This window comes from Bactrocera neohumeralis, chromosome 5, assembly GCF_024586455.1.
Source record: "Bactrocera neohumeralis isolate Rockhampton chromosome 5, APGP_CSIRO_Bneo_wtdbg2-racon-allhic-juicebox.fasta_v2, whole genome shotgun sequence".
In the NCBI taxonomy this organism is placed as follows: domain Eukaryota; kingdom Metazoa; phylum Arthropoda; class Insecta; order Diptera; family Tephritidae; genus Bactrocera; species Bactrocera neohumeralis.
Genome location: NC_065922.1, coordinates 51,706,029 through 51,720,178, shown reverse-complemented (window position 1 = coordinate 51,720,178; position 14,150 = coordinate 51,706,029). Strand labels below are relative to the sequence as shown.

Genomic DNA, 14,150 nt, shown 5'->3' with positions numbered 1-14,150 from the left:
TTGTAGCAACATTTTTTCCGATCCTCGAAACAGTTGTTAAAGCGATTAACGTTTAATGTCTTCTCTCTGACTCAAAAAGGGTTTCCCAGGAGCGCTCGTTTGTGTTTGCTAAACAGCCAGAAGTCACACAGATCTAAATCAGGCGAATACGGTGGTTACGGTTCGATATCGGTTGAAAAATTGGCGAAAAACTCACGAAGAATGAATGCAGTATGCGACGGTACGTTATTATGGTTTAAAAAGCGTAGTCGGTCGAATAGCTTGGTGTAAACGACGCATAACACTAGTTTTCATTGTTGAACGCTTTCACCAGCCGAATGGAATTTGGAGTGCACCGCACCTCGATAATTGAAGAGAACTGTCAACATACCTTGATTCTTGACCTGCTTCGACGTAGTTTTTTTTGGCTTCGGCTTACCTTTGCCACGATTGATTGCCTGTTTCCGGGTCGAAAGCATAGATCCAAAACCCATCACCCGTCATAATACGTTTCATGACATTCTAATAGCCGGAAAGCATTCGTTCACAGACGTTAACGCGACGCTCTTGAACAACCCTTTTTGAATAATTTTAGTCAATTAAAAAAACATGCTCAACTTTTCCAACATTATGAAGTTCCATATACAAAATTTGATAGAACTTCCATTTTGAATAATTTCACTAATCGTAAAAATCGCCGAATGCTCTTTATGAACCATCATACCATCCTAAAAAAAATGTTTCGACGAATGGTTTTTCGGGTGAATTTTGAATTAAAAATGCTTACCATTTTTTGCTCACAGTAGTATATCCTGGCTGTCTCCGGATCGAAAAACTACCAACCAGATCGATCATGTTGTGATAGACGGAAGGCACGTCTCCAGTGTTTTAGATGTGCGTGCGCTCCGAGGTCCTAACATCGACTCGGACCACTATCTTGTTGCAGCCAAGATTCGCACCCGCCTCTGTGCAGCAAAAAACGCACGTCAACAAACACAAGGAAGGTTCGACGTCGAAAAGCTGCAATCACAACAGACAGCCGAACGATTTTCAACTCGGCTTGCACTCCTGCTCTCTGAGAGCACTCGTCAACAACTCGGCATAAGGGAACTGTGGGACGGAAGGAGAACCCGATTCCCCAATCGATGACGATGGAGCAGACGTTCCATTACCCGACCATGAAGACGTTCGAATAGCAATTGCCCGCCTGAAAAACAACAAAGCGGCAGGGGCCGACGGATTGCCGGCCGAGCTATTCAAACACAGCGGCGAAGAACTGATAAGGAGCATGCATCAGATTCTTTGTAAAATATGGTCGGACGAAAGCATGCCCAACGATTGGAATTTAAGTGTGCTATGCCCAATCCATAAAAAAGGAGATGCCACAATCTTCGCCAACTACCGTGGGATTAACCTCCTCAACATCGCATATAAGGTTCTATCGATCGTATTGTGTGAAAGATTAAAGCCCACCGTCAACAAACTGATTGGACCTTATCAGTGTGGCTTTAGACCTGGAAAATCAACAACCGACCAGATATTCACCATGCGCGATTTCATCGATATCATCGGATGTCTGAATTTGGTATCAACAAACTGACCCTCCGTCAGAATCGCCGTTCGTTTCAGACAAGGCGACTTCTGCTTTCTCCTTTTTACTGGAAGGTACAAGGAAGCACATCGTATTTCTCAAACCCGTTGGCTCCAGTGACACGAAAATGGGCAAACGACAAATATCTCCTGTCATCAAACAAACAGACGTCGCATTCGCGACTTGGCTCTCACGTCACTGTTGACAGTCATAACTTTGAAGTGGTAGATAATTTCGTCTAGCTTGGAGCCAGCATCAACACCAACAACAACGTCTACCTCGAAATCCAAAACAGAATAACTCTTAACAACAGGTGCTACTTCGGACTGAGTAGGCAATTGAGAAGCAAAGTCCTCTCTCGACAAACAAAAACCAAACTCTATAAGTCACTCATAATTCCCGTCCTGCTGTATGGTGCAGAGTCTTGGACGATGTCAACAACGGATGAGTCGACGTTGCGAGTTTTCGAGGGAAAAGTTCTGCGAAAGATTTATGGTCCTTTGCGCGTTAGCCACGGCGAATATCGCATTCGATGGAACGATGAGCTGTACGAGATATACGCGGACATGGACATAGTTCAGCTTATTAAGAGACAGCGGCTAGCTGGCTAGGTCATGACGTGTGAATGGATGAAAACACTCCAGCTCTGAAAATATTCGACGTAGTACCCGCCGGGGGAAGCAGAGGAAGAGGAAGACCTCCACTCCGTTGGAAGGACCAAGTGGAGAAGGACCTGGCTTCGCTTGGAATATCCAATTGGCGCCACGTAGCGAAAAGAAGAAACGACTGGCGCGCTGTTGTTAACTCTCAATAAAGCGCCAATTAAGAAGAAGTATATCTGTGTAGAGTTCGCCGCGTTGTACTTTGGTGACTCAAAGCGCGTTTTCTGAAAGAGTTAATTTTGGAAAAAATGAGAAATGCTTCAAGAGAACGGTTCAAAACAGTAATTTAGCAAAACCTATTGATTACTATACATTATCCTCAATAAAGCATTAACAACTTTGCCTCAGTGTTTTTCGGTTCTCGGTTTTGGGACGGCCTTCAGCTCCTTCAGCGAATTTTGTTTTATCTCTTCGATCTACAGAAAACGGGCGGCGAAGAATTCCGCTTTATCGGGACGAGTCGAGCAAGAACGCATTTCATACCATCCACCAAATCCAGCAAAATCGTTCGAACGGACTCGTAAGAAATTTCAAGTTCTCTTGCTATCTTTCTAACACTTGCCTGACGATTTTTTCAAGCACCATATTTTTTACTTTTTTTTAAATATTTTTATCAGTTGAAGAGGTCGAAGGTCGTCCAGAACGAGGCATGCCTTCAACGATCTCTCGACAGTATTTTAAGGCTTTGTACTACTCGTAGGCTTATATTTTTGATAAAACAAAATCACCGTAAGCCTTTTCCAATATTTGAGATGATTTCGGTCACGAAATTTCGTTAGAAATTCAGAATTTGAGATAAACTCTTTGTTTGATATTTTTATCTATTGTAAAAATCGCAACGCACTACTGAGGTGTACCGACATAAGCAGTTGCTGTAAACAAACTGGTTGACAAATCGCGCTTATATTTGGTCTTGTAATTAAGGACAGTCCTCCCATACATTTTTGTGAAATACCATTTATCCGAGGAATTTATAAAACAATCTTCGGGTGCTTCAATGTAACATTGTATATTTATAAGGGTTGTTCAGCTCTTAGCTCGCTCGAATACTAACGCGTCATAGGTTAAGAGCGGTTTTCTCTGAATTCGCATGTGACAAGTTTTTTATGATCTCACAGCCTTCTTTGAAAGTCGATCGTGAGCTCTAGATAAAGGAAAAGTGCAAGGAGTACTTGGAATAATTGAATATTAATGACATAGGCTCTCCCTCAAAAGCAAAACTTCGTTAATATTTTTTAAATCAATTTATTTCTGTTTTCTTTTTATTGAACATAATAGCAATAATAATGATCATCGTCATAATAATGATAATAATAATTTTAATAATAATGTGTTTTATGTTTTCTTTTTTCTTTCTTTTTAAATTGAAGTTTAATGACATAATTAATGCTAATTAATTATGTTCATCTTTCATGACGCATGTTCAATTGCATTTACTCACATTTCTCTTTATTAATTGTGTTTTTGTAATTTGCTGCGTATTTTTTTGTTGAATTTTCTGTTGCGTTCTGTTTGCTTGCGGGCATGTATGTGTGTGAGTGGATGTGTGCTTGGGTATAAGTGTATGTTTGGTTGTGTGTGTTTAAGCCTAATGAAGCTGACGTTGACGTACTCGTTTATATGCTAAACCTTTTCTCATTAACTTTACGCAATAAATTTAATATATGCTTAGTTTTTCAGCTTTCATGCATGTATGTATATTTATATATATATAGTTCTGCGTTTTATTTTATTTTTAATTTTTTTATTTATTTTTCATGTATTTTTTTGTGAAAATCTCGGGCTTCATGTGTGCTTGCTTAAACAATAAATGTTAGCAGAAATATGAATTTGTATAATTTTATTGTTTTATAAATTTTAATATTTTTAATTAATTATATACTAATGCATGGCTTTAATTTTATTTTTTTTTAATATATTTTTGCTGAGGTTTTTTCTCTATATAATATTTGCTCAAATTTCATATTTGTTGTTGCTGCTCTTTGCACAGAGCAGCACTTAGCAGCGCGTTTACATGCATTCGTTTTCAGCTATTGAATTACTGTAGCTTACAATATACATGTGTGTGTATTATAATTTAAATTTTTTGTTTTTTTATTAATAACTTTTGCTATTTCTACTGCTTTGCATTAATTAATTTGCAAATTAGCGTTTTGCAATTAGGCTGATCGGTGTCGCTCTGCTTGTGTGTATGTACCGTTGTGTTAAAAATAGCTTTTAGGCATGTCATATGTGTGGTTGTGTAATTTGCGAAATATTTTACTCTAATTAAGTTGATTAAGAAACTGGTTTATATTACATGCGCGATTCTTTTTTAAATTTAGCGCGTTTTATCTGCTTCATTGCATGCCGTTAAGCGTAGTATTTGATATTTGTTGATGATTTAATTGAATTTTTTCAAAAAAAAAAAATAATGATTTTGAAGTTCATTGTTTGTAATCATTATTACATGTGTATATAACACTATGAAATCCGTTACCAGTAAGCAGCAAAATAAATTTATTTTGAAGAGTAGCAGATTTTTCAAGCGAATTTTTATATTAATATTTTATTGCAATGTCGGAAAAAGGTATTTCAAAATTTAAAAAATTTATAATTTTTTCTTAAAAATTTTCAAAAATTTCGTAACTTTGTTTTCAAAATTTTCAAATAATTTATAAATTTTTTTTTCAAAATTTTGAAAATAATAAAAGTAAATTTTTATTAAAAAAAAATAAATTTATAAAGTATTTGAAAATTTTGAATTTTTAAATTTATAAATCTTTTGGAAATTAAAAAAAAAATAAAAATTTATAAATTTATAATGTATATTTATGAAAAAAAATTATAATTTAATAATTTATAAATTATAAATTTAAAAAATTTGTAAATTTTTTTATCAAAATATGTTTGTTTCAAAAAATTTATACATTTTTATTAATGAATTAATTCATTTTTTTTTCAAAATTTTCAAATAATTTATAAATTTTTATTTTAAAAATAAAATTTTCGAAAAATATAAAACAAAATCATAATGTATCGAAAAAATCACAAAATTAAATTTATTCAGCTGGAAATAAATGAAATATAAAACATTACATTTCCAATGTCAGCCAGTTACGGAGACCTTTGGCATTCAATATACCCTCTTCCTTATTGAAATACCCTTAGAACGGTTATACCAAAATACGTTGAGTGTGTTGATACCTACTAACTGGCAACTACTGCCACTTCTTGTATGATTTAAAGTGTTAGGGTCAATTTCTGGTAAGAAAGCATCTGTCATTTAAGTTCTTATCAACTCAAATTAGACTTACGCTTCCGAAAGAAACCAATCTTTCGTTAAGTTCTGATGAACACAATCAGGACTCCTGCTTCCAACAGCGTTAATTATAGCTTAACTGACAGATGGTTGCTAACCAGACATTATTAAAATCTATTGTATCAGTAGCTTATAAATTCAGCTTATTTAGGTTGGTGATATGAAATGGAGGCTCAAGTGTTAACATTGCTTTGTTAGCAGATTTCAGTTGGCTTTATGTATATGAGGCATAGGTATTATATGCGTCAACTTGTATATGCACTTCTTTTACACAACTGGGTTGCATGTGCAAGATTATTCTTTGCAAATTAAAGGGTACTAGACACAGACAAGCCTGGAAATTTCAATTTAATTGGACTGGTAGAAGGTGAAAACAACTGGTTAAAAATTCGCATAACGCCTTTGTCTCGATAGAATCAGTTTCGATGCCGCGTCAGCAAAATACCTATGTATATCTCCGAAAATAATTAACATTTAAAAATCCTCTTGTGGACATACTCTTGAAGAGTTAAACTTTGAAAATAGCCATTTCTTTTCGAGACTAAAATTCTCCTTAAACGGCACAGAATTGTCTAAACGAGTTTTTAAACAGAAAGCAAGTTTAGTAGCAAGAAATTAATTATTAAAAGGATAAGAGAAATTTAAACAACAAAATTTTGGAAAAATTTAAAAAATTAATTATTGAAAGAAATAAAGAAATCTTTAATCAAGAATATTCTGAAAAAAATTTAGTTGGATTTGAATTATTTTTAAAATGAAAATACATACACACATTTCTGAAAAAAATTATTAAAACCACTGCAATGAAGTTATGAGGCAAATTTTTTGAATTATTCTACCGTTAGTTTGCGCAGAATTTCCATAAGCTACTATGCACAAAATTTCAATTGAACTCACTGAGTCCATGAAGGAAAAAAATTTTGTAAAATTTTCGCAAACTTTTTCAACTTACCAGTTTTCCTAACTACACCCATATTTATATTCGAAATAAATTTTGAGTTGTACAACAGCAAAATTAAACTGTTATTTAATGCATAATTTTAGGCATTACTATTTTGTTGCGTGTTCTGTTTTTAGGGGTAAATGGAGGGAAGAATGTCAAAAAACCAATAAAATTTATTCTTTAAATATATTTTAATAGTTTTTGTGGATTTTAAATTTAATATTTTTCTTATGTATTTATTTCAATTTAATTTTTATTTATTTTTTTTTGTTTTGCATTAGCAACTATAATTTTTAATTATGCAAATATTTGTATATCTACTGCTGTGTATATATATATATATTTATAATGTATTTTTTGTTGTATTTTTTTATGTTTTTTTGTAGTTAGTTTAATTTTCTGTTCATTTAATATTCCGTCACGCTCTGCAAGTAGTTCATAATTTATGTATATTTGTATTGGCTTTTAAAATTTTAAGCTTTATTTACAAATCGCCATCAACAGAATGCTTAGCAAATATTCATCTGCTTCATCGCGCCACTGAATGCTTATGTAAGCATATTTTAATTTATGTGTTTGTTGTGTTAAGATTAAAACCAATCCCGCCACCACATAGCACTTAAGCTTAATATTAATTTACTGCAATTATCAATTATTTAACCTTAATTTAAGCACTTTGGCTTTAATATTAAAAAGAAACGCTTCACTGTTTTTGTTTAGCACTATTTTTGTCTAAATAATTTTATGTATATTTTTGCATACATACTTATTTTTTTATTTTTTGTATAATTATTTTTATTTGCAATTAATTTTTTATTTAAATTTTTTGAATTTATTTATTTGTCATTATTTTTATTAACTTTTTTTTATTACTATTACTTTTTTAATTGTTATATTTTTCTTTGAAAGCATTGAAGTAGTTTTATTTACAAAAAGAAATGCCAGAGTATGTTTGTGTGCTCTTGCAAATTGTTGTTGAGCCTTAAGCTAAATATGTATATGCTTAAAACATACAACTACTTATAAATATCTTTTTCTGCATTAAATAAAATTAAGTAATTGAAATTGTTGGACAGATTTCATTGAATGGCGAAAGCTTTTAAAATTTAATATTATTTTTAATTAAAAAAAGCTGTTTGTTTGCGACAGAAACTAAAATTATTTTATACGAAATTAATTATTTGAAAAAATAAATATAAATTATTATTTGAAAAAAAATTGAAAATAGTTAATTATTTGAGTAAAAATTAAAAATAACTAATTTGTAAAAAAAATTAAAATTTATTAAATAAAAAAAATTAAGTAATTTGAAAAACAAATTAAAAATTAATGTTTTGAAAAAAGAAAATTAAAAACAATTAATTTGAAAAACTCAATTTCTTTCAAAATAAACTTTAGCATTCATCGCATTTAACCACTTCTGTAGATAACAGCAAATGCTATAACAGAAACAGCTACTGCAGTGTTAACAGAACACACTGATTGCTTTTCCGCCACATATGTACCATATATGTATAAGCAGAAACGCATATGTACTTTAACAGAAACAGTAACAGTAGGAATTTTCCTTGCATCACATTTAACCACTGCTGTAGCCAAGTGCTATAACAGTAGTGTTAACAGAACAAACTAATTGCCTTACAGCCACTTGTATACTTACATATACCAAACATATTAAAGGCAGAAACACATATGTACTGTAAGAATAGCAGTAATTGTAGGACTTAAAGAATTTACCTTGCAGCTGCCTTTCGATGCTATTATGTATTGCCTAACAGCTTTATTCACACTTTTGTATATATACGTACATATATACGTATAAATATTCCTAAGCTCAAATAACCATTTTTTGCACAGAAACCAGCATATCCGGTACAGAAACCATAACTTTCTCTTAAAATTTTTTTGATCATTTAGCAGGCGAAATAAAAATTTTCTGCTACAAATAATTTTTATTCCTTCATTTTTTTAAGTATTTTTTGTTTGTAAAAAAAAGAGAATGCCTGAAAATATAATTGTTAATTCTTGTTTCTGCAATTAACAGTTGCTATGAATGTATTTGTTGTTTAGCAACTTGCAATTCTTTACTATTATACTGAACAGGTGCAACCGAAGTATACAATTGAAATAGCCGAGCAATATTTAAATATTTTGTTATACTTGTTGTGAAAACAAAGTTTTCTGTTTTATGTCTATTGCAAGTCAGCTATTCTCTGTTTCGGTTCGTAGTCACCACAAATATTTTTATGCTGTTGTAGTTACATATATGATGTTATGCAAATTAGAGAGAAGCGTTAAACATTCCGTTATGCTCTGGCTGTTTTCAATACAGCGTTTTCAGGTTCTGTTTGGTCCTATTAAAGCGTCTATTGGAAGTTTGTTTTCTGTTTCTGTTAGAAGCTCTTAGAAATATACACTGTTATACAAATTACAGAGCAACGTTAAACATTTGTTACACTTTTTCTGTTGTGAAAACGACGTTTTCAGTTTCTGTTTGGTTTCTGTTGCAACTGTTTTCTGATTCGGGTTCCAGTCACTACAAATATCTTTGCTCTACTTCACCAGAAACATTGAATTGTAGGAGTGGTGTATAAACTTTATATTCTGCTAAGCTTTCTGTTATAAACAGTTTCTGCTGTATGAAAGTATTTATGTTTCTGTTTCCATTTCTAAATACTTCTAATGCTTTTACACTTCTTTAGATTGCTAGTAACTGCTGTTTTCTGTTTCTGTTACTAGATTTGGTTAGACTGTTAGCAACTGTTATTTTCTATTTCTGTTACTAATAGTGATTACAAATACATACGCTCTCTTGCGGTTATATACTGTTAGTGCAACAGTAGTTCATTGCACAATGCTGGAATGCATATTTGAGCTCAATGTTTTTTAAATAATGGAACAAAATAATAACTTAAATATTCTAAAATTCTTCAATTATGTTTCAAAAATATAAATTTAATATTAAAAATTTTTCTGTTAGCACAAACACGCTTTAATACAATAAAAACTAGTTTAATTGGATGGATTCAGGAAACCCAGCAAACAGCCAATGTCAATTTAAGGAAAAAAAAACTCTTTCTTTCTTATGCGTCCTCGGGACCAACTGATGCGCTAAAATCAAATTTTTGCTACACAAAATATTTCCAACTAGTAAAATATGTCTCGTTGCACAGTGTATTCAAATAAGCTTAGAGTTTTGGACGAAATTATTTTTGCTGTTGATATTTAATGCAAACATACTTGCTGCTGTTGTGTGTGCAATTTATGCAAATACAAACATTTTTATTCATAAGTTTTTTTTTGTTTTATTTTTTATATATATTTCTTTTAATTGGACGCAATAAAATTTTTAAACCACCTTTTGTTTAATTTCTTCCTTACACATACACATATACATAAATCTATACAGAGACAACATACACATAATACAACTGTACACAATGAGTTGGCTTTACATATACACATACACTTAGCTGCTGCGTATAAATAATAATAATCATAATTTACACATTTTCTTTTCACACACACATACGTATACACAAATGTAATCATAATATGCGTAAGTACGTCAACTTAAGTGCCGTTTAACTTATGAATGGTGCGACCTATGCTCACATATATATTACATGTAAGTTATGTTATGTTACGTTATGCCATGGTATGTAAGTGAACTTAATGCTTTGTTGTTGCGAATGCGCTGCTTTAAGCACCTTTCTACTTCTTCTACGCGCTTCTTAGTGATTTTCGTTTATTTTCGCTCTTCTTTAGTCTATGCGCTACGGTTTACAACGCTCTCTTTTGGCTAAGCTTTAATTTTCTCTCTATTTTAATTGAAACATACAAATTTTGCTTTAAAAATTAATGCCTTGCTGGTTGCTTGTGCTTTAGCGGTCTTACCTACAAATGTTTGCTAAGTTTTCTTTAAGTAAAATTGTGTTTCTTCAGATTTTTATTTTATTTTTTGTTAATTTTTGTTTTCAATTTTTGTAACGCGCTACTAATGCTTCGTAATGCTTCTATGCGATGCTGCTATTCTATGTCTGCTTTTTGTGTTCAACTTTGCTAGTCGCACTGTTAAGTTTTGGAAATACCTTCGTCTGTGTTGGTTAAGTACAATGCTTTTGCTTTAAGAAAAAATTACTAAGTTAAGTACGTTTCACTTTCTGTTTGGCCGCTTGGTTACGTCTTTGTTTGGTTTTTACGAAAGAACTGCTATTTCTATATTTTCTGTGTCACTAAAACTATTTAACTTTTTCCTTTGATTTTTGTTTTCTTATTTTTTTTTTTAATTTTATTTATCGACTTTAATTTAAAAAAATCCACTTTAACCCTATTAAGTACTAAGTTAAGTTAAGAAATTTCAGCGCAACTTTAATTTTAATTTTAATTTAATTTAATTTTTTTTTATTTTTTCAATTTTCCTTTAAACTATTCGTAGCAATGTATTGGTCTAACCCGTTATTACGCTATATATGTATGTATGTATTTATCGGCTGTGTAATCCTATGTAAAAAATTTGCACAACGAAAACTCATAATTTTCTCCTAGCCTATGAAAAATCTACTAAGAACCGAAAGTAGCCGTCTACACGACAGCACGCTTGAAAACTCAAAGCAATTGCTACATTTGTTAAATTTATTTTTTATTCTTTTACTTGCATTTTGTCACTACAATTTATTAATTTTTAATTTTTATTTTGCTTTAACTAATTGTTTAACATTTTAAGTCCTGCTTATTTGCAATTTGGCCTTATTTTATCCACAATTGTTGTTGTTGTCGTAACTTCATCATGTTGTCTATAGCAGCAGCGACGTCTTGAAACTCCGCTGCTTTTTCTTATGTCAGTGTTGTATTTTTATGTACGTTATAGCCGGGTTTAACTGTACTTTTACCTTTTTCTGGCGCTTAGTACCGTTGTTGGTACTCGTGGTGCCAACGATTGAAGTCTATGTGAAAGACAATAATCGAGCCGGTAGAGAGACCAGCAAGGAGGTATCTGAAAAGATAGAGAGAAAGAGAGGAAGAAAAAAGTGTGGAATTAATATAAACGTTATAAAATAATTATATCCACTAGAGGTGTAGATATTCATATGCGGGTTAAATACTATGTTGCTCTCCTTAATCCTAATTTACAAAGCTGTCAAAGGTTTTACTAACAAACCCTAATATTAATTACTTAAAAAGTATTTCGCAATATTCAATTGTAATTCCAAGCATAAGTTAAATTGGTCTCTTCCTTTTCTATTACTCGGCTTTGGTCGCACTGAGATTGTAACTTCGTTAGACACACCTTTGAAAAATCTAGCGAATTGGCTGGGATTGAATTAAACGCCTTATTAAAATTATGCGGTAAACTCAAAACGTTTCGTCGATCTATGTGTCTCTGGTAATCTACCTTTAGTGGTTTCTGGTTAACAAGAGGCATGAATATCTGCGCAAATAAGATTTATCGATTTTGGATTAATCTTACGATCTAAACAGACCTAACTTGGGTAGAGGAGAGTATTTTTTTTTTTGAGAGTATTGCTGATTCATCCGAAAGTTCTCTTCATTTGCAAGATCTCTAAAAATATAGATTTTGCCTTGACTAACGCATTAAGTATCTTCTTCTCACAAAAAAGTTCGTCTCACGAGTAATATATCCCGAGTTCCCTTATGTGTGTAAAATTGTAAAATACGACCTCAAGTTCTTCAAAAATTTTAAACCTTGCTTTAAAATTCTCTCTATGAATTGCCTTTGAGCATCTCAAAGTATGACTGTGTCCGCTTTTTTTTCAAATCATAACAGGACAAATAAAAAGTTCTCAACCTGCCATAGTAAAACACATTTTTTTTCGGCAAAACCCCTTCCATCAAGGATAATAGTGATTATAGCGACTCTTCAACTTTTGGATCCCCTTTTTGTAATACTACTTGTTCTTTGCATAAAAATGGGACTCAGTTTCGGCGATTCATTCCACGAAAATTTCTTCCCAGTCCTCTTCTCTGAGGACAGGAAATAGTCATTGGGGACCAGATCTAAATAATACGGTGGATTCGCAAGCAATTTGAAGCTCAATTCATGGATTTTTGCCATTAATTTCACTGACTTGTGACACGTTGCATTTGATGGTCCTTAATTTTTCAAGGTAATCCATAAAAATTATTCCATGCGCATCTTAAGATACAGACACTGTAACCAATATCCATTAATTGCGCTTTTCCCCGCTTTGGTGCGGTTTTATCTTGTAAAATTCCTTCGGATGGCTGTCGATTGGATTTTGAATTGAAATGATGGAGCCATGTTTCATCCATTGTCACGCAAAACCTCGGATTTATTACGCATGAGCATCTTCAAACAGTGCTCCGAATGATAAACTCGTCGTTATTTTTGGCCAAAAATGAGCTCGCGCGGCACCCATTTTCCACAGAGCTTTCTCATACCCAAATATTCGTAAATGATATGATGTATAGTACATGTTCAGTTCATATCTTTAGAGTGCATTATATCTCAAACAACTTCATTTTAAGCTCATCTAAAATTATTTTGTGGACTTCTTTGATGTTTTCGTCGGTAACAATCTTCATTGGGCGTCCACTGCTTTCACTATCCTCGGTACTTATTTCACCATGTCTAAGCTAGCATACCACTTTTCAACGTTTGATTTTTCTGCGACAGTGTCCGGATACTTATCAACAAGTCAAGTTTCAACTGTAGTTTTTCCCTTAAAAAAAATTCTCAACACGCAAAATTCCTTTTATCCATTTTTTTCATAATAACAAAAGTTGCTTCACTCAAAATTATATAATTCAGAAGCGAATGATCCGACAGCTGTCAAATTTATACAAGCTCTTTTTGAAGGTTAGGGCTAACTAAAAATCATATGGATTTAATTCTAGTACAGTTATCTATGTATTAGACCGAGGACTTTTCAATTGACCTGTTATAGTATACCCCTTAAACGCACGAACAGACATTAATTATTTAAAATCAATTCTTTTATTTAAATCTTCAAAAAACGTTTTTTATTGTCTTATTTATTTCTATAACATATCTAAAATATTATCCTAAATACTCAAGTTGATACGAGTTGTAATCGATAAAAATAATTAATAATCAAAGTTAGTACTTACTTTTGATCGTGCGTCAGCGCCAACGAACGTATTGCAGCATTGCAAGCCGGGAAGGCATATAACGGTGCCAAGTTGAAGGTTCGCCAGACCTCCACGATGCCGCGATCACCGGCGGTCATCAGATATTCACCATCACGTGAGAGCAACATGCACTGAAAATGCAATTTAGAAAAAAGAAAAAGGAATAATATAAAAGAAGCGTTAGATAAATTTGGATTTTGAAAAAAGGTCTTTAAAGTAATTGTGTCAGAATACTAGACTAACTCAATAACTAACCTGCAAGTTGTCATTGTGCGTTTCGTGGCGCAACTTTTTGCCATTGATAGTGTAGGCGGCCACATTACCCTTATCATAATTGACAACAATGAAACCCTCGCGAGACATGGCGATCAATTCGGGCGAATTGAAGTCAACAGGCGGATCAAGCGAACGCAAGAGATCACCAAAGGTGGTATGTATCAGAACAGGACCGTCTACAAATAAAGGCAGATAAATGTGGAACAAACATTAATCTATTGCAATGAAATACCGCAGACATTATTTTAAGCTAGACTCGGTACT

At 32.5% G+C, this 14,150-nt stretch overlaps 1 protein-coding gene across 16 annotated transcripts in view; it reads right to left on the bottom strand.

The window, feature by feature from the left end:
- Positions 1-5,795: 5,795 nt before the first annotated feature.
- Positions 5,796-14,150, bottom strand: part of LOC126759799 (neurobeachin) — a 624,909-nt gene continuing 616,554 nt past the window's right edge. For all 16 annotated transcript variants that reach the window (XM_050474910.1, XM_050474912.1, XM_050474911.1 and 13 more), the window contains 3 exons: positions 13,866-14,062; positions 13,590-13,741; positions 5,796-11,472 (listed from right to left, as the gene is read on the bottom strand). In XM_050474910.1, the coding sequence (XP_050330867.1) occupies positions 11,382-11,472; positions 13,590-13,741; positions 13,866-14,062 (440 nt within the window). In that variant the 3' untranslated portion in view covers positions 5,796-11,381. The remainder of the gene's footprint in view (positions 11,473-13,589; positions 13,742-13,865; positions 14,063-14,150) is intronic.